This window comes from Actinia tenebrosa, unplaced genomic scaffold (genome assembly GCF_029948245.1).
Source record: "Actinia tenebrosa isolate PJP-AT-01 unplaced genomic scaffold, QUT_ActTen_1.0 PGA_scaffold4__44_contigs__length_22323623, whole genome shotgun sequence".
Lineage (NCBI taxonomy): Eukaryota > Metazoa > Cnidaria > Anthozoa > Actiniaria > Actiniidae > Actinia > Actinia tenebrosa.
The window spans coordinates 10419658-10444160 of NW_028292581.1; the positions used below are offsets into that span (position 1 = coordinate 10419658).

At 35.2% G+C, this 24503-nt stretch overlaps 2 protein-coding genes across 10 annotated transcripts in view; both read right to left on the minus strand.

The window, feature by feature from the left end:
- The window catches only part of LOC116307323 (uncharacterized), a 31923-nt gene extending 26441 nt beyond the window's left edge, over nt 1-5482 (minus strand). Inside the window, exon 1 of the mRNA XM_031717535.2 lies at nt 5362-5482. The gene's annotated coding sequence lies outside the window, so the exon portion shown is untranslated. The remainder of the gene's footprint in view (nt 1-5361) is intronic.
- A 6950-nt stretch (nt 5483-12432) lies between these two features.
- Nucleotides 12433-24503, minus strand: part of LOC116307357 (homeobox protein otx5-B) — a 34782-nt gene continuing 22711 nt past the window's right edge. For 6 of the 9 annotated variants that reach the window (XM_031717638.2, XM_031717556.2, XM_031717611.2 and 3 more), the window contains exons 2-4: nt 20268-20411; nt 17169-17320; nt 12433-14041 (exon numbers count right to left, since the gene is read on the minus strand). In XM_031717638.2, coding sequence (XP_031573498.1) covers nt 13697-14041; nt 17169-17320; nt 20268-20376 — 606 coding nt within the window. In that variant the 5' untranslated portion in view covers nt 20377-20411 and the 3' untranslated portion in view covers nt 12433-13696. Of the gene's footprint in view, nt 14042-17168; nt 17321-20267; nt 20412-20556; nt 20935-23685; nt 24251-24281; nt 24354-24503 lie in introns of those variants that run through there. The other 3 variants (XM_031717562.2, XM_031717573.2, XM_031717602.2) reach the window with 3 other exon arrangements.

Here is a 24503-nt window from a genome sequence, read left to right on the forward strand (position 1 = left end):
CTTATGCAAAATATAAAATGCGTAAATATGAGACATGAATGGAATACTGAGGATGGGGGAAATATGGTAGAATACAATAAGTTACGCTAATTAATTGTTTGAATAGTATAATATGATATTGATGGTAAAATATAAGTGGTGAATGGATGAATGAATAAATAAATAAATAGGATGAGTGAAATATGAAGGGCCGGTTATATAGGAAATCACGTCTATGTTGGTAACATAGGATAGGATGAGTCATGTTTGGATTATACAACAGCATAAGTACAACGTATACATGGCGGGAAGAATAAATACAATTAGAATTGTGTTGATAGTAGGATTGATTGGCATATTAGATAACAGAATATACTAATGAGTGACATATAGGTGGTAGAAAAGAATAAGTGGTAAGAGGATGGTAGAATGAAATCCAGTGGTGTATGGTTGATAGACTAAATAGGATGAGAGAAATATTGAGATAAATGGGATGGGTGACACTGAATAATGTTAGAATAGGATAAGTAACGTGCATATTTAAATATTGAATTGAATTCGAAAAATTGGGTGTATGGATAATAGAATAATTCTGTATGAGTGGTGTACTATATGATTGGCAGAAAAAGTAGGGTAAATGAAATTTTGAGGTAAATGGGATGGGTGACATAAGGATGGTAGAATAGGATAAGTAGTGTGCAGATGATTGAATATGAGGGGTTGGATAGCAAAATAGATTAAGTGGCATATTGATTGAAAGATTGAATGGGAGGTATATGAACGTGCAGAATGTTCGTGGGTTGACAGTGTAGTAGGATGTATGTGTTTTATGTGGATGTCATTATACTATTGCGTATGGAGTATTTATGGATGATTTATGCAGCAAAGACTTTTTTGAAGATGACAATCAGTAAACAATAAAAACAAACTTGTTTAGCCTTAGAGTACAAACACTAAAAGCGTGCAACATGAATATTAATTCAGTACTAGATAATAGTGGATTTTTTTTTGTTTCGTAATGTTTAATTATTGCTATGTAGTACTTATTAGTGTAAAATTGTGTCGCTTTTAATGTTTGTACTCTATTCATTTTTTGTTTACCCGTGCTTTTAATTTAAGTGGTGTTTGGGTTTTTGCCATATTGTAATAATTGAAAAAGATGTCAGACCTGATTAAAAATGCAAAAGTGCTCTTATTTGTATAGCTTATATTTTTTTAGCTAGGACCAGAATCAAAAAAGGGAGGGAGGAAGGAAGGAAGGAAGGAAGGAAAGAAGGAAAGAAGGAAAGAAGGAAGGAAGAAAGAAAGAAAGAAAGAAAGGAAGAAAGAAAGAAAGAAAGAAAGAAAGAAAGAAAGAAGAAAGAAAAAAAGAAAGAATGATTGAATGAATGGATGGATGGATGGATGGATGGATGGATGGATGGATGGAAGGAAGGAAGGAAGGAAGAAGGAAAGAAGAAAAGAAGGAGGAGGAAGAAGGAAGAAAGGAAGAAAGGAAGGAAGGAAAGAAGGAAGGAAGGAAGGAAGGAAGGAAGGAAGGAAGGAAGGAAGGAAGGAAGGAAGGAAGGAAGGAAGAATGAATGGATGAATGGATGGATGGATGAATGGATGAATGGATGAATGGATGAATGGATGAATGGATGAATGGATGAATGGATGGATGGATGGATGGATGAATGGATGGATGGATGAATGGATGGATGGATGGATGGATGGATGGATGGATGGATGGATGGATGGATGGATGAATGAAAAAAAGAATAATCGTTCAAAATGGTATCGCATGATCGCAAAATTGTCTGGCTCAGCACCACCATTTTTGTTGTTCATGTTCTTTTTCTGCAGACGTGCACAATATCTCCGATATGGCATTCAATGATATTTAAGTCTTATCGAATTTGCTTTCAAAACATTCATATATTTTCAGTTTCAATTGGTTTAATTGGTGAGGCGGGACTTTTTGGACAGCTGATAAGTACTCTTGTCTTGAGCTTTTAATGGTTTTTTCCTTTTGTCGTAGTTCAATACTTTCATTTTTCCTTTTTCCTTCTTTCTACACACCTTTGCCGCTTCATAGGTGCCTGAACAGGTCCAATTGAATGAAACTGAGAATTATTGCAGCAAGTTGATGATGATAATGATAATAAACAATCTAGAAAGCGCAAAGGCAAAGCAAAGACCCCGATACAATATGGGGACAATACAATATCTCATCTTGCTTTTTGTTCTAATAGCCGAGAAATCCAAATCTTTGCGGAAACACTCCCAAAAGAACCAAAATTCACAATCAATGGCCATTTATGTTTACTTTTTCAATAAATATATTTATCAGGAATTATAGATAAAACAGAAAAATACTATAAAACACTGGAGAAGAAATGATGCTAACCGCACTCTATGCTGTGGAAAAACTATATCTTCTGGTTTCTTCTGGTTTTGTCTTTTCAAAAAAAAATTCTAGCCAAGTAAAAATATAAAAAATACTCCAAAATGAAAAGGTATCAAAAATTTGCGGGAAAACAATGAAACGTATTTGATAAATTGTTATATAATGTGTAGAGGAAATGTTTAATTTTCGACGACAACTTTTTATGTATGTTGGCTCGCAATGTACTGTATAATACAATATGACTTCTCAAAGCTTTAGAATTTGTACAAAGGGCAACAAACAGTATAGAGAAAAAGGCTCAGATGGAGAAAGATTTAAAAAGTTTATTCAGAACACCTTAAAATGACCTCATCGAAATTCCACGAACGCAAACAAAGGTAGACTAGCGTGAAACTCGAATTTTGGGGATTAGTTCAAAGAGCCTGTGGTTCCACGTTTAACAATTGTCTTTTGTCGCAATAAATATCTCATAGTTTTTAGATTCTCAAGAATGAAAGTTACTTTCTTTGCGTTGCTTATTTAGCGAGCCATAGACCATGGACTCCCTTTAAAAATAAAATCACAAAATTTGAAACATATATACTTTGTGTCCTTCGCTTTTGGTTTATCTCAAATAACTAACTCTGACTTGAAAATCAATAAAAGATATTTTTTTTAAATATTTGCCTAACAGGATCATGGCCACTATACGACGTCAATCCTTTCAAGCAGTTACAAAAAAACTACGAATATCCACATTGAGTCTAGCAAAAAGGTGTGCCAGTACATGCAAGGAAGGATCAAAGTTTTGTTGTAAATAACTGTATAACAAACAGTACGTTATTTTATTACCAAAAATAGGTACCAAAACCGTGAATCAAATCAGAACTGACGGCAATACCAGATGGGCAGTAAGCCGTACGGTGTGTGTAGGAGCGAGCAAATCAACTCCTTGTTCCGATGATTTGAATCGAATGATTGAAAAACCAAGAACAGACATTCATCAGAAAGACTATGTGAACAAAGCTAAAGTTGTACAAAGTACCGCCGTTGGTCAACGAAGGCTCACGTCCATGTTTTGTGGTCTAATAAGTCGGCAAGGTGAAATACCAAATGATTAATCAAAAGCGTGGAGTGAGCCGTATTTGACAGCCATTTTGTTCAAACGACAAGAAGAAAAGCTGCCTCTTGACGGTGCGGTCGGACAAATCTGCATTATACCTATGAGAAGTACGAAACATGGTTTCAATCAGATTTACAATTAAACAAGCCGGCAGACTCAAAACCACAGAATTAGGCATATCAGGGATGATATACCATTTATACGTCCAAATGAAATTAATCCCAAATGTTTGGCTTATTCGTTCTGGGTTTATTTCATGTGATACTAGGTTTTTGGTAACGGCATGTAAAAGGATTAAGAGTTTGATCCGATGTGTTTGAGGTAGTCAGGTCTAAGCGAATAACATAGTGAAATAAATATTGCAATAAGAACAGTTTCTCTAGACTTAACAAGATTGTTCCATCGACATGTCAAAAAATACAATGATACGACCCGAAAAAATTATTATAAAAATAATAAAGAAAATTCTGAAAGATTTTGAAATATCCTAATTCAGGGTAAAATGTGGGCCAGGAATTCACGATGAAGAATACCGTACATACTAAAATTCTGGTTTCAGCAATTGAAAAAACGTTAAATTGGTTTTCCTAACACTAGCCACAATAATCTTAAACTGCAATTTTTGATTCGTTGTGTAGAATTAGAAACAAATTAAGACTACGAGAGTAAATAACGCTATACTGATGACTTCTCTGAATTCATAGAATCTCGAGGTCTAATTTAGATAAAATAAAGGTATCCGCAAGTACATCCCAATGAATGAAAAGTACCAATAACAAGGTGTGGCTAGCAACTCTCATATATTGGTGACGCTAAATAATTTCTAGGCAAAATCTCAATAAGACTTTCTGAAGAACGTCATAATTTTTCATTCCATTTCATTTTAGTTTATTTATTTAGGTTTAGAAAGACGAATTTACAATGATTGGTCTTACCTTTATCATTTTCCCACAACTTTCATGTGTTTAAAAGAGATCGTGTATTGTTGTGAAAAGAAATCGTGGAAGGGTCTTTGGATTACGTAGCTTCGCGTTGCTCATTAAACAAGCAAAGGAACTCAAACAGTCTTTAAAGTCAGCCGAAACCCCATTGTAAACAGAAACCGAATACAAAGTTTACAGAACACTTCAATACTCGCGTTCTTCTCTCATTAACTTGCAAAAGCGGGAGCCTGTATTCTATGTTCGCCAAAATGAGCCTTAATATTCATGTCATCTTTTCGCTATTTCTTCTGGACGTACAGTCAACCTCAAGTATTTCCAAGCAATAGCTTATTGAGCAGTGTATATGTGATATGAAGGCAAACAGTCGGGCAGCTTTCACAATGATAACAAATGCTGCAGCTATGTCTCGGAAAATGTGTGAAGTCTTGAATGATGTTGATTTCTATGCAAAGACATCTGAATTGGTTCAATTGTCTTACGTGGTTTATCAGGCGTAATGCTTGCTTTACATTTCATGTGTGCGTATACAAAACATTCACTCTTTGGCTTTGGAGGATAAGCCTTGGCGAAACCGTAGGCCCTCAGATTTACTTCTAATCCGGTTACACCAAAGTCGTTTGGAAACGCTCCTAAACGAGAATTAAATCGACCCTTTCTCGACACCCTCGATTAATAGCTTTAAGAAAGAAAAAACATTTACCCAGTGTCTTGCTTACAATGCACACGGATTAGGCTTTTATTCAGTTTTAGCGACAGATTGAGATATCCGTATCTGAAATTAAGTTCACGACGCATTGTGAAGGCGCTATGCAAGTGATTTATATAAACCTGTATAAACTCAAGGAAACGAGCAGACACGAACTATTTATATCCATCTCGACAATGTTGGTTGACGTTAGGCCAGAGAAATGACATGAATTACTTCACAAGAAGACTTGAATTCTTACCTTATGTCTGAACAGGACAAAGCTTGAGGGAATATGTTTTTTGAAGGTCGAATTTGTTGCTTCGTCTTAACAACTTTACGGGACACCCTCAATGCCGAGTCTATCTCACGACAGCGTGAACCTTACACTGCTCTATATCAAACGCTATCCGACTACTTGATGTAAGGTCTTGGACAATACTTCAAACAATGGACACACGCATCAGAGCCTATCATCAGAAATTCTTTGGTTTTTATTGCCTCTCGGGATTCCTGAATGATACTCAAGATCACTGCGGCCATTGGTGGCATAGAAGAGGCGAGGTTTTTTCTATGACGATTATTCACTAATTGTTTTAGTGGAAATTAAGAAGTGCCCATAAGAAAAAGAAGTTGTTGTTTTTGAGGTGATTTCAAAGGTACAAGGCCGACAATTGCTTGCATGAATAACTGTATATTTGGCCATTTATTTTTTAAAAAAGATTAGCATTTGAATTGAAAACTCAGCAAATTGACGATCATTTCTACCGCCTGCTCATTTCCGGTAACATTGGAAAAATACTCCGGCGATGAGTGTTTTATTGTAAAATAGTTTTAATTGAAAAAACAGATTTCACCTCTTGAGGCAAAAAGAAATAATGGGAGCTGAAAACGACGTTTTTTATTACCCGTGAAAGTCGAAAGGACGACTTCTATAGTTTAAAGTGAATAGCAGATATACAATCGTAGAACTAGACCAAGTGGTGAAAACTGTAATAGCGCTTTCCCTTAAGTGCTAGATAAATAGAAGGCAATTTTAGAGTTAACTTTAGTTTAAAAATACTTGACTTTCAATAGACAATTGACAAAGAAATTGAGTGTACAAATGCAAACTTTAATCAAGTCACCAACTGCAACGCCGAACATCGAACGCAGTTTAATAACCTCCGCAAACAATTTATCGGTCGTGACTCACTTTATTTCGGGCTTTTTATTCAGTCAATTTGAGCAAATAGAGGTTTTGTTGCATGTGAAATTAAATCTGGTCTGTCGGCTACATAAAACAGAATAAACCAATAGCCTTGTTAATGAAAAGAGAAGGCATCTGAACGGTAGCAAATGTTGTTTTCTAATTTAATCAGACTTGCGGCATTTGGACGTTCTTTTCCGTAATCTAATTCAAGGCCATGTGTAGGCTAGTACAGTACTAAAGCCCTGGGTTTCGTATAGAAACCACCAGAGAACTCGACACGTAATCGCCAGAAGTAGGGAAATAACTCTCTCTTTTTGTAAGGTTCTCTGCCAGAAATATATAAACATGTCACAGTTTCAACGACAACATGTTAAAGCCCATTTTTCAATTACTAATTCTTTTAATTTGAATTTTTAGATATTTTTGCTTTGTCATACTTTAGTGACACGGAACTCATCTTCAAAACTAATACACAGTTACGTACTGTAAAACTCCGGGCCTCTCGGTTGTACACTATGGGTTAAATTCCTGGACACGTGGTACTGTTGGCATTGGTCTTACTGCTTGCTTTTCAGATGGTACATTTTCTAGGAGATTAAGCAGGAGAGTGATTAATGAAGGGTCCCGAAGGATTAAAATTGTTTGGTTTGCTTGTATTTGACTCAATGGGATTTGGAAATGGGTCATCAGGAGTCTCAGTTTGACCAGGGTAATCATGGATCGATTTTTTGTTACAGATGCTGTTACAATCAAAATACTTCCACCAAAAAAGGTCTTGAAGAGCTCGATGACAATGCTGAAGACTGAAATCCGGCATGGGGTGGCTCTCAGCCCCTTAAAGAAGTGTAAAGCGGTTTGTAATACTCACTACATGCACTCCTGTGGTATCCTTAGTGCTATCAGAATTAAATGAATATTAGATATCACTTCCAAAATATGCATGGTTTTTTTTAGAACTATCATGGCCAAGACTGCGACTTAGTTGTAATTAGCCGAATCTCTTGAAGCATTTTCAACTAACAATTATATGTAGCTCATTTACAAAGTACAGAAGATTTTGTCTGCATTGGCACTCGAACAAGATTTGTGATTTAGCGATTTTTTTATCTGTATATATCATGTCATTTTTTTTCAAGCCTGGGTGTTCTTGAATAAAGGAAAAGCTACTCCCGATTAAGGCACAACACCAGAGTTGTTGTTGAAGAAGTTTCTAAAATACTTTCCAATAATCCTCCTAAAGATAAATTTACTCGTGACAACTCAGTAAGAGTTGCTTAGGCTTTTAAGTCAGACTATTTGGCATCAAGCAAAAATGAGAAAACAAATTAGTAAGGTTGTACCCCACCATTATCCCCTACTGGCTGATTGTTATCCCATGGCCAACCCATAGGACATCGTACATGGTCAGTATAAAAGTCAAAAAAGTCATTTCATTAATCAAAGAAGGGTGTGTTAAGTACTTTCAAAATTCATGGTGCATCAAGTATTCCTCAGATCCAAAAATAAAATGGGTTCTATCTTCATATCATGTTTTTTTCTTCAAATTTTGGTTTCCTCCACGGTTACATTGGAACTTCTTCTTTTTGGATTAGTGCAGCTTAAAGTTAAGAGGAGGCTTCCAATAAATTTGAATAGAAAATGGTATTGCAAAGTAAGCGTGATGTGTACGTACACATGTATATCACAACCGAAGACCTAAAAAAATGACAAACTGTGGGTGTCTGTCTTTGTGGGTGGATCGTGAGATAACCTTAACATTTTACCCCTCTTTTCAGCGTTATTTTGACATAAAAATTCCCTGATTTTCTGGTAGTTCAAAACTGAATTGGGGTACCTCAGGTCTTGACTTTTAATTCGTAAAATTAACTATCCGGAGTGTTGAATCTTTGAGTACTCCAAGATGTATGACATAACTGCACAGTTAGAACATCTCAACAGTCTCACAGCTCTTACTACGGACTACAGGAGTAGTTAAGAAGGGTTACTTAGTTCAAAATAAATACGTATTTTTCCAAGTTCATCAGGATTTAAACTGTGATAAGTGACCTTAAGCCTTAGCAATGCCTTCACGTAAGAACAGAGGAAAATCCCTAAGAGTAATTAGAGTGCCTGTCAGGGGCTTTGTCTTTTAAAAGACGAATGTTGTGTTTAGAACAAAGATTAAAATCAATTCTTTTGACTTCTTGATCTCTAAAAACCTATGCTTGTAACGTTTTAGAATAGCTGATATGAAAGTTGTAAACTGAACAAGAAACTAAAACTCTGTATATCAGACTAACTGACAGGAATCCAAAATGGCTGCGGTTGATTTTGTAAGCTGCTTGACCGTTTGCATCTTCTGTTTTACGTTAAAAGCACAACTAAAAAACAACGAAATATCTTTGTTGCTTCAGTATGTGTCGAGAGCACAAGAGGAGTTTTGATACAGCTCAGTACACGCATACAAATAAATTATTTTTGTAAACTGTCACTGGTATAATCCGGTATAATATGGCAAGGGCCTTACCATAAAGTTTAACACTGTTACTGACTTCTTTTATGAACTCAAATAGATTATTTTAGAGGACGCCAAAAATCGATGGATATCGTTTTGTTTGTTACTGAAGAACCAAGTGTCAAGGAAAGATCAGAAAAAGAACCTTTACGCGCTATACGATTTGGGATTAGCGCAAGGAGATAGCCAAAGCTGGCTAAGCAAGATTGACAAGTAATGCCCCATCCAACCCAACGACTTCATAACCATTGTGGCTTTTATCGATATAAATAAACGAAGAAAATATAAAGATGTGTTTTTAGCAAATTGTTATGGGATGTTTTATCTGGAATCTAACAGCATGATGCGATGTTCTTTTTCTATCAGTTAGCAAGTCCAAAAGCATGAAAGTGACTGATGAGAAAGTTTGCTGGAGCCAATAACATAGGAGCATTTGGATGTCAGTTTGACATTAGCAATAGTGATTTGGTGGATTAGCGTTTCCTGCTTTAAGGAGGTTTTCTGATGTAAAACCCATCTTTATCATAGATTGTCGCGACAGTCTACCTTACATGCTAGCAGCTCTGGCGACGATACAATTGCAACAAGTCTCATAGTATTGTGCCCCAGACTAGTACGGTAAACAATATAGCATTGTGTGCGTTGATGTTTAGGGTCGTAATCCGTTGGCCACAATTGTTTACTCTGAAAACTACCACGCCTTTACTCCACTTTAATTCTCTCTCTCTCTCTCTCTCTCTCTCTCTCTCTCTCTCTCTCTCTCTCTCTCTCCTGGATTCTAGAGTTCTTAAAGAAGGCAATGTTTTGGAAGTTTTTTTGGATTATATTTGACACTGAGATAATAGCAGAGGACTCGTATATAATCTTTATAGTTGTAATCCAGCTATATCCACCTAATTCGACTTTGAGCCCTTTATCAATTTAAAAAAGGTTTCCAAGCCTCTGGAAATTATATTATAAGGTCAATTGAGCATCTTTTATTTCTCTGCAAGTGACATTAGGATGGAGAAGAAGTTCAAGAAAATAACGTATATGTGTTTTATGCTCTAGATCTTTTGGAATGCATTGTAATGGGATAGCGTTCTGGAATGCGTGCGAAAAAAAAAAAACGTGCAAGAAATACGTCCCTTGAAACACACACATATACACAAACACTAAAAGCCTGAGTACATGACAGCATCACTCGAGAAATGTTAAAAATGTTTGGAACAGATAAGAGTAGATCAAGACATTCTTAACATGAACAAACCATCCTGCTTGTCAGCTTAGCATTGATATAAATATCACTAGTTGTGTTTAGGGCCAGCCAGACCTCGTGTTCAAAATACAGGAAGCAAGACTGACACTTTTTGGCTATCATCCTATTCAGGTATTATCCATAATGTACCCGGGAAAATGACAAGATGGATTGGTACAATTACGACCAGATTTGTGGATCTTACACTCCAAAAATCATTACTAATCTGACAACCTGTCAAAGGGGCTGATAAGCGCAGAAATAATCAATTTATAAAGATTAAAAAATCGCGTCTCTTAATTATTTTTCCTAAAGCCATGCCAATTATATAGTAACCAAAAAGAAGTTTCTCAAATCGAAATGAATTCTTTAGCTTTGGGTGTAGCCGAACAGTACTATAGCATCTGCAGTGGCCCTGCATGAATAAGGTCCAGGCAAAATCATAATTCAAGATTCACCGGACTTTACACCGGACACAGTCCTCCATGTGCTTTGGGAATTAGAAGTTTTGCTCTCACGCGTAACCTTGTTAGAAAGTGTTGACAAAAGAAAGATTTATAAGCTCCTTAGCGATTTGCAGTTTTGAGTATTTCAAAACACTGACTAACGTATTTTCTACTTTAATGTAAGCTATAACGTATAATCAGTGAAAATTGAATCAAAGTAGCGAAACGGTTATATTTTCTTGTGTCTCACTCATATATAGACTTATGAAAATGTATGTCAAAAAAGCAATTTTTAATTTTCTTCAATAACTGCAGGCTTTCATTTGTCAAATCTTATGCATGGCAAGTCATTTAACTTACTGAGGGATTTGGATCAGTGAATGCTAGGGTAAAGATACACTTTTGCCATCTCAACTAAATATCTAATACTCACATCTTGTTTGAAAAATGTTTCGTGAGTCCATGCTACAAGGCCGGACGGAAAAAGAGGGTACGTATATTGACCCTTAGCTTGGATGCTCTCATCATCATGAACCGAAACTTTTGTTGAATGTATTATCCTATAAATGACTTTGAAATTGTGCAATATTTGTACTCACAAATCAGGTTGTGATTTTCTTTAGTTCATAAAGCATAATTATCAAATAACTAAGACCTTTCACTCATCATTTAATGCACAATGTAATTAGAAGCATTAAAGGTGAAAATTTCGTTGGAAACTGAAAGTGTGAAAGCTCATTTTTTTGCTTTCAAAGCGTGGAAATATCTACGAATGTTTGGCAAAAAAAATATTTGTTTTAAAATGTATTATATCTGCATTGATTCTTTCATTTTGGAAAGTTCTTAGAAAACTAATGATTGATAATATGGAACTTCTCATATTTCTGTCCAATGTGATATAGAAAAATCGTGAAAATATTGATATGTGACATGCAATATCACCTCACATTGCATTTTCGGGACTTTAACACTTCATGTCTGAGCAGATCCTACTTTTTCACAAAACATGAAACATTGCTTGATTTTTCGCCAAAGGTACGGCTTACATTTCATTACGTACATGCTTTAAACAAAACCAAAGGACAACTAGTGATCTTAAATTCAGCTGTAACAACGTCATATACGGAAAAAATAAAATAAAATAAAATAAAATGGAAATTTTTGAAGGAAAAAAAACCAAAAAAAACAACAAACAAATCAAACGGACCACTAACTCTTTTTGGGGGGGGGGGGGGGGGGGGATGTTTCTTAGCCAAGAACTACAAAGAAAAAGGAAACGAGTTAATAAAAACAGATCCATTTGCCCAAATTACTTAAATAATGAAAGCTAATTGTATGTATACGCTCGACAAGTTAAGGTTAAAAGATGAAATTCAAAGTAGGGCCTAAAGCAAAGATAAATCCTTTAGCTGAAAATATCAAAACCATTAACCGTAGACATTCCTTTAGGTTCAGTTTTGGTTTATGTCTGCTCACTTTTTTGAAAATACCTTGATGGTGTAAATTTCCTGGTATGCATGATTGTTTGCTTGTTTGCTTGTTTGCTTGTTTGCTTGTTTGCTTGTTTGCTTGTTTGCTTGTTTGCTTGTTTGCTTGTTTGCTTGTTTGCTTGTTTGCTTGTTTGCTTGTTTGCTTGTTTGCTTGTTTGCTTGTTTGCTTGTTTGCTTGTTTGCTTGTTTGCTTGTTTGCTTGTTTGCTTGTTTGCTTGTTTGCTTGTTTGCTTGTTTGCTTGTTTTAATCAGATTTTCTCCTGCGTTGTCTTATCATTTTGTGTGACTTGCTAATTTGTTTATTTGCATGGTCTTTGTTTGCTGGTCTGTTAGTAGACAGAATGCCAATTACTGCTTGTAGTGGTTCGGTAGCATAACACAGAATAACCTTCCAGTGACACAATTGTTATTGGAATCAGTCATTTCTCAACAGTCCAGGAAGCTGTCTTGGTCATGGATTTTATCAACACATACTAAACAACGGAAACACATAAATTTATTCACCTTTTTACTTTACCTTTTCTAAACTGAGAAGAGCTTTAATACATTTGAACATACATCATAATAACTAAGCAAAACTTGTCTCCTAGCTATATACATATGACTTAACATAAGTGTTCATCATACATAGTAGAATACAACCTCATCCAAGCAAATGAAAATTGCTTGGAATAGTTGTGAATTCCCCATTTCACCGACTACCAGGATTCTTCTCGTGGCTTTCATTACCTTGCGACTTGACTTGCCACTGACGTTTTTAACAATTGTCTTGGTAGTGAAAAAAACTCAAAGAAGACTCTGGTATTAGTGGCATAAGGCGTAATGAAGAGAATGATTAGTATTTATAATATCTTTTTTTGTGTGTGGCTACTCTACTTTGCATTCTGGGATGCAAGCAGATTTACAGAAATAAGGAATTAAGATTCTGGATGCAATAATAATCAACAAAATGTATACGTACACTGATTACTTATAATCATTTTCATCAAATAAAGAAATATATATATATATATTTCACATTCTTTGTTTTGTCGTTCTTGTTATTTTAAAGTAACTATTTTTTGGGTTTTAACTTAAAATGTATTCCCTTAACGTCCTTAACAACTTTTTTGTAAAAAGCCAGCAAGTTTTGATTTTGGTTACAGTTTATTTTATACGGCACAAAAAATCTGGCTCATTTCCAATTGCAATCTACAGTGCAGCTTTCAAAATTATCGGAAAATTAACACTGGGAAAAAAAATTTATCTCAATGGAATTTGTTCCATTTAAAAAGAAAATATATTTTTAATTTTGGGGGGTATTTTTCTGTTAGCCTCGCATCTAAGATGATTCTTAAAAGTATTTATACAGGTAGATTGCTGTTTCAAAGTACAAGTACGAACAAAGCCAATTGCTGGCTATGGGAATACAGAGCACCTAACGGGATTTATTAATGTTACGGCAGTATCTTGATCTCTAATCCTGCTGCACATGCGTAGTAATGTCATGCCACTGGCTTATATGTATATAATTTAGTTTACATCAATAATTATTATTTAATATAATTAACGTCATAACAAGTATTTTTTTTTCTTCTTATAGTGGTCAATATTCTCATCATCAAAAATCAATTTTTTGCTAAGTTTATATGCAATAGATCTAATTAAAATAACTATCATTTATGAATTTAGCATATGTTATAAATCTTGTCAATCTTTTTGCCTTTTGGCTTGATATTATACATAACAGTTAAGGTGATTATCTAGGCGCCATAGGGTGCATATGTTCCAAAGACATATATGGTCCACTTGGAGGAGAACAAAAGTACGGTGGGGCCTGGGGTGGGGGCATGAATGCCCCAGAATTGCTGGTTGACATGCCATTGTTCATGACAGAGTGTGATGGGAAATTTGAAAGACTGGGTCGCACTGATTCGTGTGCAGGGCTCCAGATATTTCCACTGCAGCTTGCATATCGACAGGGTGGTGGTGGAATTGGTTGTTGAAGATCCTTAGTTATTGGCGGGGATTTGGGCTTAGGCTTTGGCTTTTGTTCCCCTTTGGTCTGTTGTCTGGCTTTTGCCCGTCTATTTTTGAACCATACCTGGCAAGTGTAAAAGAAGGGGTTAGTTTCAATTCAATGTGTGGAGTACTGTTAAGACATACGTGGATCTAAATGCTCATTAAGAAGTGGTATTAGGAAGTAGGACTTAGTCTTAATCTTATTAGGTATTTGTTTTTCTTAGATCAGCTTGAAGTTGCTTTAAACAAATGGTTGGCTATTTGCTGACAGATCGACTTGATAAAAGCAGGGTTAGCCTGAGAATGGCATAAACGATTATATCAAGGGATGATCACTGGACCTAGCTACTTCCTATGGTTATAGATAAAGTGATAAAACAAGTACTGACGACGAAGAAAGAAAGACGACATAATGCTGATGTCATTTTTCGTCCTACTTGTAGCTGACAAAAGAAAATGAAATTTCTGTCCTATCATTGCACCTTCCCATTCACGTGCAGCTAACAAGACGACAAGACACACGATGAATGCTAATTATTGATATCACTATACTAATCAGCACTTAGCCTTTGATTTCAAAGAGCTGTCATTTCATTTTGCAAGTCGTTTTGTTTGGCCTTGTAGATATCTAACTAATCTCACATTCAGATCTATATTATCATGGAACGCACAGTAATTTTTCTTTCCATCATTTTATTTTCCACAAGAGCCTGAGTTAAGTGAGGGGAAATAAAAAGAAGCTTATGACCAATGCATGGATGATAAGGATGATTTCAAGTGGCATGTCCAGCCCACTGTCAGCAGGCTATTCTCACAAAACGGAAACCCACATTGTGGAATTAGATCAGTTCACGTCCAAAGCTTTGACAAGTTCTGTGTATCGCTCCATCAGACTGTGGCGTCAAGAAATACCTAATCGCTCATCCCAGATAGCATTAAAGCTCGATATAGTCGAAAATATTGTTAAATTGAAAGAAAATAATCAATAGGTTGGATTAACCGACTTAATTATGCGATAGGACGTTTTACGTAATGCATTTACAGTCATATAACTGGATTAAAAAGGTTTGATTGACACACTGTTGCAATAGCCTTCAAGCTACGTGTTCACTTTATGTCATTCTCTGGTATTTCAAATAACTGTTAGTAGTTTGTCCAAGTTTAAGAAGATAGCTAAGTTAGTTGCACTGTGTGTTTGCTGTGCTTCAAGTAATGGATAAAATACATTCGCTGTGGGTCGTGTTGGGGTGCAACTTTAGGATTCATGTGTACTTCATCACAGAGCATTTGCTTTTTATTCTCACATGACAAAGATAGTTTGGGTAAACGGAAAGATCAACATTCCTTGTTTGTTGTGCAGAAATAAAGATAAAGTGCTGTAAGATGTTCGAGATTATATTATCAGACCCTTTATCTATAGTTTATAAGTCGAAACTAATCTACTCGTAACTACCCGGGAGGGGTATACTTTATACGTTTAGTCTTGAATACCCTCTCTATATTTGCCCTCTTACTAAACCCTTAAATATTTCAAAAAAACATAAATAGCTCCGATCATAAATCATCATAACTTGGTTTAACTTCAGAAATTATCTCCAAAAGACGACAAACAAGGTCTGTATCAAAGACTTAGTTCGTTACTATGAATGTATTAAAATATATACTATTAGACATTTTTTACATGTTTATTTTCGAAATCCTGATTGTATACACGCCCTGATAGCCATTAGGACTTAATTCCAATTATAAAAAAAGATCTCTCAGAAACGTTTCCGTCAGTCTTTGTAGCTATAACCCTCCCATTCATTATTTCTTAGATTCTTATCAATAAATCTCTAGAGCATTTGCCTTTTTTAAGAATCGATATCTGCTTGTATCTTGAGGTAGAAAAAAGCTCAGCTCCTTGACAACCACCTGCATGTTTCCTTTTACATCAAATCCTAATTACGGTATTTTCATACTCTTTCAATGCAAATGCTCTTTTGTACTTAGAAGAATCTGGTTTAGAGGTAAAAATACTTGGCCGAGACAGTAAACATGTCAATTTTCGATCTGTCAAGAAGGCTTTGGGTTTTTGAACTCGATCTGTGTTTTTACTTCATATGTAAACTTACTGTAAACTTAATGTAAATTAGTTTAGGGGAAGGCAAGACAAAATACTACTAGTAAGGCGCGGAAATGTAACGTTATTTTGTAAAGGAATTAAAGTTCTAAAAAGTTGGCCATTGTGAATAAAGAGTGGCATACTTTGGACGACTGAAATTTCAATCGTTATATTTAACAAACATTTTGCAAAAGAAAGCACAAAAATTCTTAAATTTATAAAAAAAGAAAAAAAATTATATTTTAAATTAGAGTCCTGGAATCTGAAGTTACTAACGAAAACTGATTCAAAAACCTCAAACAAATGTCAAAATGTCAAAAAGGCTTTGCCTCATTTCGTTCGCTTTTCCTGATCCAATCACCTGTCGATGAGAGATATGAAAGTCAAAATGAACGTCTGCAAGGATCAAATCGTTTGTCCACTTTCCGTTTTTTTTTTAAATTAACTTTTTGATGCAAGACACTAGGTTTTATCGCAAAACCTCTCAGCTATGCCTGTACGTTCTAGAAAAAATGAATTATTATGGCTAAACCTAACGAAATAGCAATATCAAAATGACCTTTTTCCTCCTATTAACTTCAGTTTAGGTGTATTGACCAGGCATCAAGAAAAAATACCTCCAGCAAAAATTATAGCGTAGAATTCATCTTTTTGTGTGTTTTTATTTCTAATACTTAACAAGAGAGGTAAAGAAGATTTGGTTCACTTATTCATCGTCTTTCAGTAAGCTACAATAAAGAAAAAACACGCTCTTTAAAGTAATTAGAATCACATAAACCTTCGATTGACAGCAGGAATCGCTTTACTAAGGGAATGGGTTTCACTTCGTAAGTTTCTTTGTTTTTCTCTGCAACTAAATTGATTAATTTTCACATTAAAAAGGGCAATACCTTTGTTTCTTCTTGGACAATTAAAAAATTAGCTTCATCAACGTCTTGGATATTTGCCACAATATCCGTTGAGACGAGATTAACTTAAAACCCTGATTCCTAGTTTTAGCGGGGGAAGGACAACACCCAATTACCATCGAAGTAGCTGCAGATGAAAAAGTGCTATCGAAGAAAAAAAATACCCCTCACAGTAACATAGAAGAGTTAAACCTTACCTGTACTCTAGATTCGGGGAGATTTATCTTCATGGCAACATCTTCTCTCATAAAGATGTCTGGGTAGCGAGTTTTGGAGAACAGTTCTTCGAGAATTTCGAGTTGATTTTTTGTGAATGTCGTACGTTCCCTTCGTTGTTTTCTTGGATATCCTGCACAAAACCAAAAATCCGTTAAAAAAAATATTATCGCAATTTGATGATAAGAATATAGAGAATTATGTCGATCGAGGTATTCGATATAATTTTCTTATTGTCAAGTAATCACACACCAAAAAAGCAAAAATCTTACATTTTATGACTGAAAAATATATGTCAATAGCATACTTGTATGCGCTTCTCCCTATTTATTGATATACCCTTCTCGTCTATGAAACTCTCTCCAATCTTTCAACAATAAATGTTGAAAGACATTAACAAACAATCAAAAACTGAAACATACTGGGAAAATAGAAAATTAATTCTCAATTCATTGTAACATTTCCCATTTTCTTCTTTCCTGGATTTAAAGTTAAATATTTTTATTCTATTTTTTTCCAAAAAAACCTTACTTCGCTTTTTGTCAGCTATTATTTTTCTCTATTAACCTTCTTTTCCTTTCTTCGCCTATACTTTGATGAGTTTTTATGTGTGTCGACTTCCTTTTTATTACAGTTGATTGAATGTTACCTTCCATTGTGTATTCTAACATGATGAAGTTAAAAACACAAATTGGAGCATCATGATTATGATGTTGGCCAAAAGGGCTTGTGATAGAGCCTGTGTTCCTCTAACATATTACATTTCAAAATAATAAAAAAGACCTTCAATTTCTTTAAATATTTTTAAAAGAAAAAATATTCAAGATAACATTTCATTCGGTTTCTCGACAGCCTAGGTACACAAAACCTTTCTGTAGACTCGTAAAGTTAACAAGAACTTCAGTAAATACGACAAAAATAACAATACTGAAAGATCCCTCATTTTGGTTCATAAACGTTTGATTTGAAAAAAGCTATAGTAATACAGAGAGTTTGCTTTTCGTAATACCATCGTCGGGAAAACCTTTCTAAAGGATGATTACTTCCTCTTGTTTTTCAACTGCTAAATAAACTCAAATGAAGTTTTCTTTCTCGAAGTGTTTATTGGACAAACACAAACATACCAATGACATACACATCACTTTTGTTTGAACTTGGACTGTTTCATGCATTTTCGTTCAAACAAGAAAACCCAAAGTTCTAATTTCCTGAAAAATCTAGCTTTCTATTTTTAAACATAGATAAGTTGTATTGAGAATAATTCAGTTTTATTTTTTTCCTATTTCTAAAACCAAATTCCTGTCATTGAAAGCATTTTTTCGGTGAATTCTTATAAATGATTTTTCCCCCGAAGCTAGAAGATTCCGGATCTTGGCCAGTTCTTAATGAAGTCCATTTTTTTGTTAGTCCAAGTATCTCTTATGCTATAGATTTTCTTACTCTAATTTACTGACTTCAGTTCCGCAAGGAGAATTAAGGGCAAACCACAAATCGGCTAGTAGAAGTCATAAACGATGTCTCAAAGCCAGAAAGACACGTTGGCCGGATAACAGCACTTCAAAGTTTATTCTTGTTCATTGCAATCAAAGAAATGAAAATATTTACCAGAGGAATGCTATAAAAATTATGTTGCAATAAGAAGAAAATTTAAAGAAAATGAGACAGCAAATTTCTATTTCCTTTTGTCATTTAACTAGTGATTGTTTTCGTCTTCAAGCAAAATGGATAACTAAGCCCTTGAGCGATGTGTTTGTTTTCTTAAAGCGTTCCGTTTTTCAGGCAAGTTGCTTTGATAATAACACAGCAAGAGCTTGTTCTGGTGGTATCTTGTCAGAGCACGAACCACAATTCTACCTTTCATCAATTCTTATTTCAATTTACAAAATCACTGCTCAAGTTTTTTAAAAATCATATTAAAATTATCGTTGTAAGGGTTAAACATGAGTTGCTTGAGTACGAGGAAAAATGATGCAAATCGAAGTAGCCTAAAACAACGGGACCAGTCATTACATGCGTCCTGCTGCCCGTAATCAATGTGGCTGTTTCGCTCCCTGCTGCTAAATTTAGACCATTTCAATACTTTATAAGCATTTAGTGATTATAGCTTTTTAAAAGTAAAAATAACTACTTTATTTCAAGAAAAAGTCTTGAAAACTCCAAGAAAAACCCCTAGGAAACCCTTGAATTCAGTGCATGCGAAAATCTCAGTAGAACTGTTCCTCGGCTTGCTTCTATCCCCAGGGAATGGCGCCTTCAGTTAAATATAATTTTGACAAAACGTGGCGTTTAGTTCTATAATGGGCTCTAAAAGAAGTAACTCTTTTTAATATATTTGCTTAATTTTATTAGCAACACAATACATGGAGTTTATTTCGCTCCGTCTGCAGACTTGAATTGGACCTTTGACGAAGATCCTATGATACACTTGATAATTTTTTTTACATGAAATGGTTCGCCCCTAGTTTATATAGGTTAATTAACTAGGATAAAATAGCAGTGTTCTCATGCGAAACCAAAAACTTTTCAACCATTTGAGCTTTCTATCTCCTTAGTATTGATCGAAAAACCAATCTTTCGTGAGACCGAAAATTAAAGGACCTACAGAGCAAAGCCTTAAAGGCTTGCTTCCAAGAATTCATAATGTAATTGAAATCTTCCAAGCGTTTAAAGTTCGATTAAAAGAAATATATTGTTGCGTTTAAGGTGATATAGTGTTCATTTGAACATATTTGGTTACTTCAGTTTTATTTATTTTTGCTTTCAAGATCTACTTCTTTGTTGGGAAAGTATGCTTGTACAATAAAATACAATGTACATTCTTTGGTCCTGTAATATCAGCTTTCCTTCACAAACGACATAAACCGTTTTTATTCTCTTCTGGATTCCTAATAATTCCTTAAAGTTTTTGAAATTTTTTTCTGCAACCTAAGTCCTTCGATACAGATTTTGATATTTTTAAGCAAGGGATTTATGCTTATCCTCCACTACTCAACCCTTCTTAAAGCTAAACCCTTTCCTGTCGCCCCAAACAACATGGTACATCATTTCACACACAAAATAACAATGCACGATAGCCCTACCATAAGACGGCCCTGCTACCATTGGATTGAACATATCGGCAGCAGATCTTGGAGGAAGATTCAAACCTCCTAATGGACAGCCAGGGTAATTGTTGAGGAAGCCAGCCATGTTGTATTCTCTGTGATACCAAGTCAGCAACAGTTCTAAATTAAGTCGAAAATACAGTGCGTTACTAGGCATACATTGTCCATGTCAGTTGTCCACCAGTTAGCCCACACCCCCCATGGCTTATAAATATATCCTTATTAAAACAATTGGGGCCGTGTAGAAATCTTTTTGATAAGTCACCTTTTACTCAATGAGGGTAAGCCAAACAGACACCTAAGTGGGATTTGTCCTCTTTTAGTCTTGATAAAAAACTGAGCTGGTTTACTGCAGTCTAGGGTTTCGTCTACGTCTTTCTGCCACTCAGAGTGCAACTGAATGACTGTCGTAAGCTGACGAGCTGTTCTAGTCCCGCTCCAACTAAGAACAATAACAAAGCTCTGTGAAGTGGCACTGATTCTGTATCCCGTTAATGAATAAATCTTTTCGGCACGTGCGTTGTATATACTAAAACGGACACCTTTATGAACTCGTTAACGTGGAAGTGTAATTTTTCTCGGCCAGATATTCGAAGGCGGCAAAGGCCTTTTTTTGTTAGTTGCCTAGTATTCCACAATTAACTGAAAAAATACTGATTTGGGCGTTCCGTTTAGAACCGCTTGACTGCATATGACTATTTGTTCTTTATAAAGAAAAAAAATTACCTCGGAGTTTCAAATAAAGCAATGTGGGAGGTCAGTGGAGCATTATTGTCATGCATGTAAAGGAAGCCGCAAGAACATCAAGAGAAATATCCCGTTCGGGATTAGAAGTGACATAGTAGTCACGTCAGTGACTGTTAGACAAAAACCCAAAACACACTATAGAACACCATTCATTTACCCTCGATGATTATTCAAGTTGGCTTTTAAATTGAATCTCGCTCGAGTTGGCAGATCATTTTTTAATACGCCTTAATGAAGGCCTCAGAACTTTATATCCTTCGATTAGCTCGTTTCCGAGGGCGTAGACGATAATTGGAACACACTTTATAAGACTCAAGAATACACGTTCAACTAGTTTTCAAAAAGTAGACGAGGTTAAAGTTTCCGATTTTTGATTTTGCGTACATTTTGTGATGAACTGTACGTTGCTATGAATAATATTTTAAACTAATGCATTGTACAGATATGACGATACTTCTCTAGCGAACAAACAACTAAAAGAAAGACAAACTATAGACATATGCTTCATAGTCTAAAAAAAATTTCATGATTATTTATTTCTTATTGCGAAAGTTAAGGGAGGAAAATCTAAAGTACGTCATACTCATGCTTAACAGGCTGGTATCGATTTTTGAAGCACTTTTTCAACAACTCTGCAACTCTGTCAATAAAAATGGGGATGTTAAACTTACTCACTGTCTTTCAGATGTCGTTAAACGTTTATTTACTTTGCCACTACATTAAATTTCCTCCTTGATTTGTAGAGCCGAGTGTTTATTTGCTTCTCAATGAAGATGGTGCTCTTTGTTCACGGAAATCAAATCTTCATTAAACAGTCTTTGATAACTGAACAACAAAAGTGATGGCCTCATTATTCAATTTAACCTCTTTTCAGCCACACATTTAGGTCTTTGTTTTATATATTATTGATTTTTTTTTTGCGCTGTTACTTAATAAAACGTTAATAGCACTTCTGGTTTTCAAAAGAAGCCGTCATACTAGCGGTCCTACTCTACATCTGAAAACTAAAAAATTTAGTTCCATCGTAAAGAAAACGTGTGAAGCGAGAATATGTTTGTCAGAGATGGAGTGTGTCAGTGCTAATTAAAAACGATTGTCTATGACAGGAGATGGAACTTAAGTCTAAATATCCCAATAAATACTTCCGTGAATTTCCAATAAATTTCGATCTTCCATTATGTTTCTTTCGCTTGAATCATGACAAAAATGTCTTTTAAATGTGTCATTAATGGGAATTTTGGAATCAATCTGCAAACAAATCAATGGAAATTGACGGTTTTTGAAACAAATCTGGGTTCTCAATATCAGCACAACACAGAAAATAGAGCCTCGCAAAATTAGAAAAAAATAAAAAAGTATCCGAATATTGTCCATCTTGATTATCTCAAAACAATTGCTGATGCTGGAACCTCAATTCTGTAAATATACCCCTGCGTTCAGTGTTCACATACAGCACATGGACAACTGGTAATGAATGTTGCTACTGGCTTTCGTAAGGTGTGGTATACAGACCGATTCAGATGTAGGTCTTCAGGCTTTATAATGTTGATTTAAAGAGAATTACAGAATTTCTTCCCGTTTTACTTCACATACTTGCCTTTGTCTTAAAAGTTACTTCTAAATTTTCTATAAGAATTAGTCAACCGCAATTGTAAGAGGTTCTTGATCTAGGTGAGATATCTTTACTAAGTGTGGTTCTGTTGCATTGAATTGGCTTTGCCACAACTTCTTATATATGTGATAGACTCTTTCCTGTCCGAATTTACCAAGGAGCCTTCATGAAGCGGAAGTGGTAGTGGAATGCCGGATAGCTTGCTGTTTTAACTAGCCTTCGCCAAACAGCAAGAACTATTCAGAAACCACATGCAAAGATGAGCCAGTCACGAATTCTTAGGATGTCCCAAATGGAAATACTTTGCGTATAGAATAGTTGTACTACTCTCAGTACTGTCGACTAGTTATGGCCTTCTAACACTATTGTTCCCAAAAAATATTAAATGATATAAGGAATGAATACATGAGACACTGCAATTCAAATATATTTCTTGGAGTTGAATTGGAGATGAACGATTTTGACGTTAAAAACGCTCAGAGTAATATCGCTCAGATGCAATAAACTTTGCGTCCATGGTAATTGTTTCAACATGTACAGACACTTAAATCCAGAAGATCTCTTTTTATCTTTCAAAAAACAATATAATCCACCACAAAAATTGGAAAAGGTTTGAGGTTTTTCTAGAGAAGAAGAGCTACAAAGTTTTGTAAGCGAAGCCAATTCAAAAAGATGAATTTGTACTCGCAGATCGATCTGCTGCTTGTTGAGGGTGTTATTGACTAGATATTATTAGAACAATAAGAGACTGTGTATAATTATCTGAATATTATATTAAACCCTTTAGAAATTTACCGTGTCTGAATATACTGTTGGCCTTTTGGGCAAACTCGTGAAAACTACAATCGCATCCATGCTACAACAAAATCAGTCATGCCTACTTCTGTATCAGCTTCTATAATGAGGCGGTTAATTTGCGATAATGGACATCTGTAGATGCACTTCTTCAAAAAAATTTACAGCAATGAAATTGTTTTTTTAAGAGCTTTAAAACCGCAGTTGACGGGTGAGATGAACAAAAGAGAATATATTTACCTGGTTTGATTCCCTGTCTTGGCGTTGATGGATCATGAGGTGCAAAATGAAGACAAATTTGTGGTAGAAACTGATCACTTAAGGATCCGATCAAATCAAAAACAACCCAGCTGCCGATACGCAATTCAACAAAACAGTTAATTTTATAGTTGCTTGTCCATCCTTTTACCAAAAAGAGAAAGGTTCGAACATTTGAGGTAAATTGTGTTTTAAAATTGGTTCAGTTATTATCGGTTATCCTGAAAGAATGCGATTTGCATGGCTCGTGATGCATTCAATAGTGATACCAACGCGAGTTCTCGTTGAGGCAACGCAGACAACAGAGAACCGACAAGGTATGTGAACTTTTGGTTAAAACGCTTAGGCCTAAGACCGTGTTGCTAAAGATTTCATTCAATCTAAACGTATTAGATGCTGTTTTCGTGCATTATCCATCGTTATAGAGTTTGTAATTCGTTTTTAATTCCATCCGTCTAATCCTTGTCCTATGCTTTCCTTGGCTTCAGTTCTCGCGTTTCACTTCTGTAAAACCACGTCCACTGACATGAACAGAGCAAGCGACAAACGACTTCACGCGAAAGTAAAAAAAAATGTACCTTTTTCTTCTATGATTCTTTCAGTCGTGCTGAGTCAAAGGGGAACGCTCACGTTCATGTTATTTAATGTGCGTCAACTGATGAAGTGCTATACCTACCAACAGGTCATGTAATACGATATCTTTGGTGCAAACAGTACAGAGAAGAAATACACACATTCTCCTGATACTCTCCTAAAATTAATCATTGCTATGCTTTTTTAATCGAGTATGATTAAGAAAT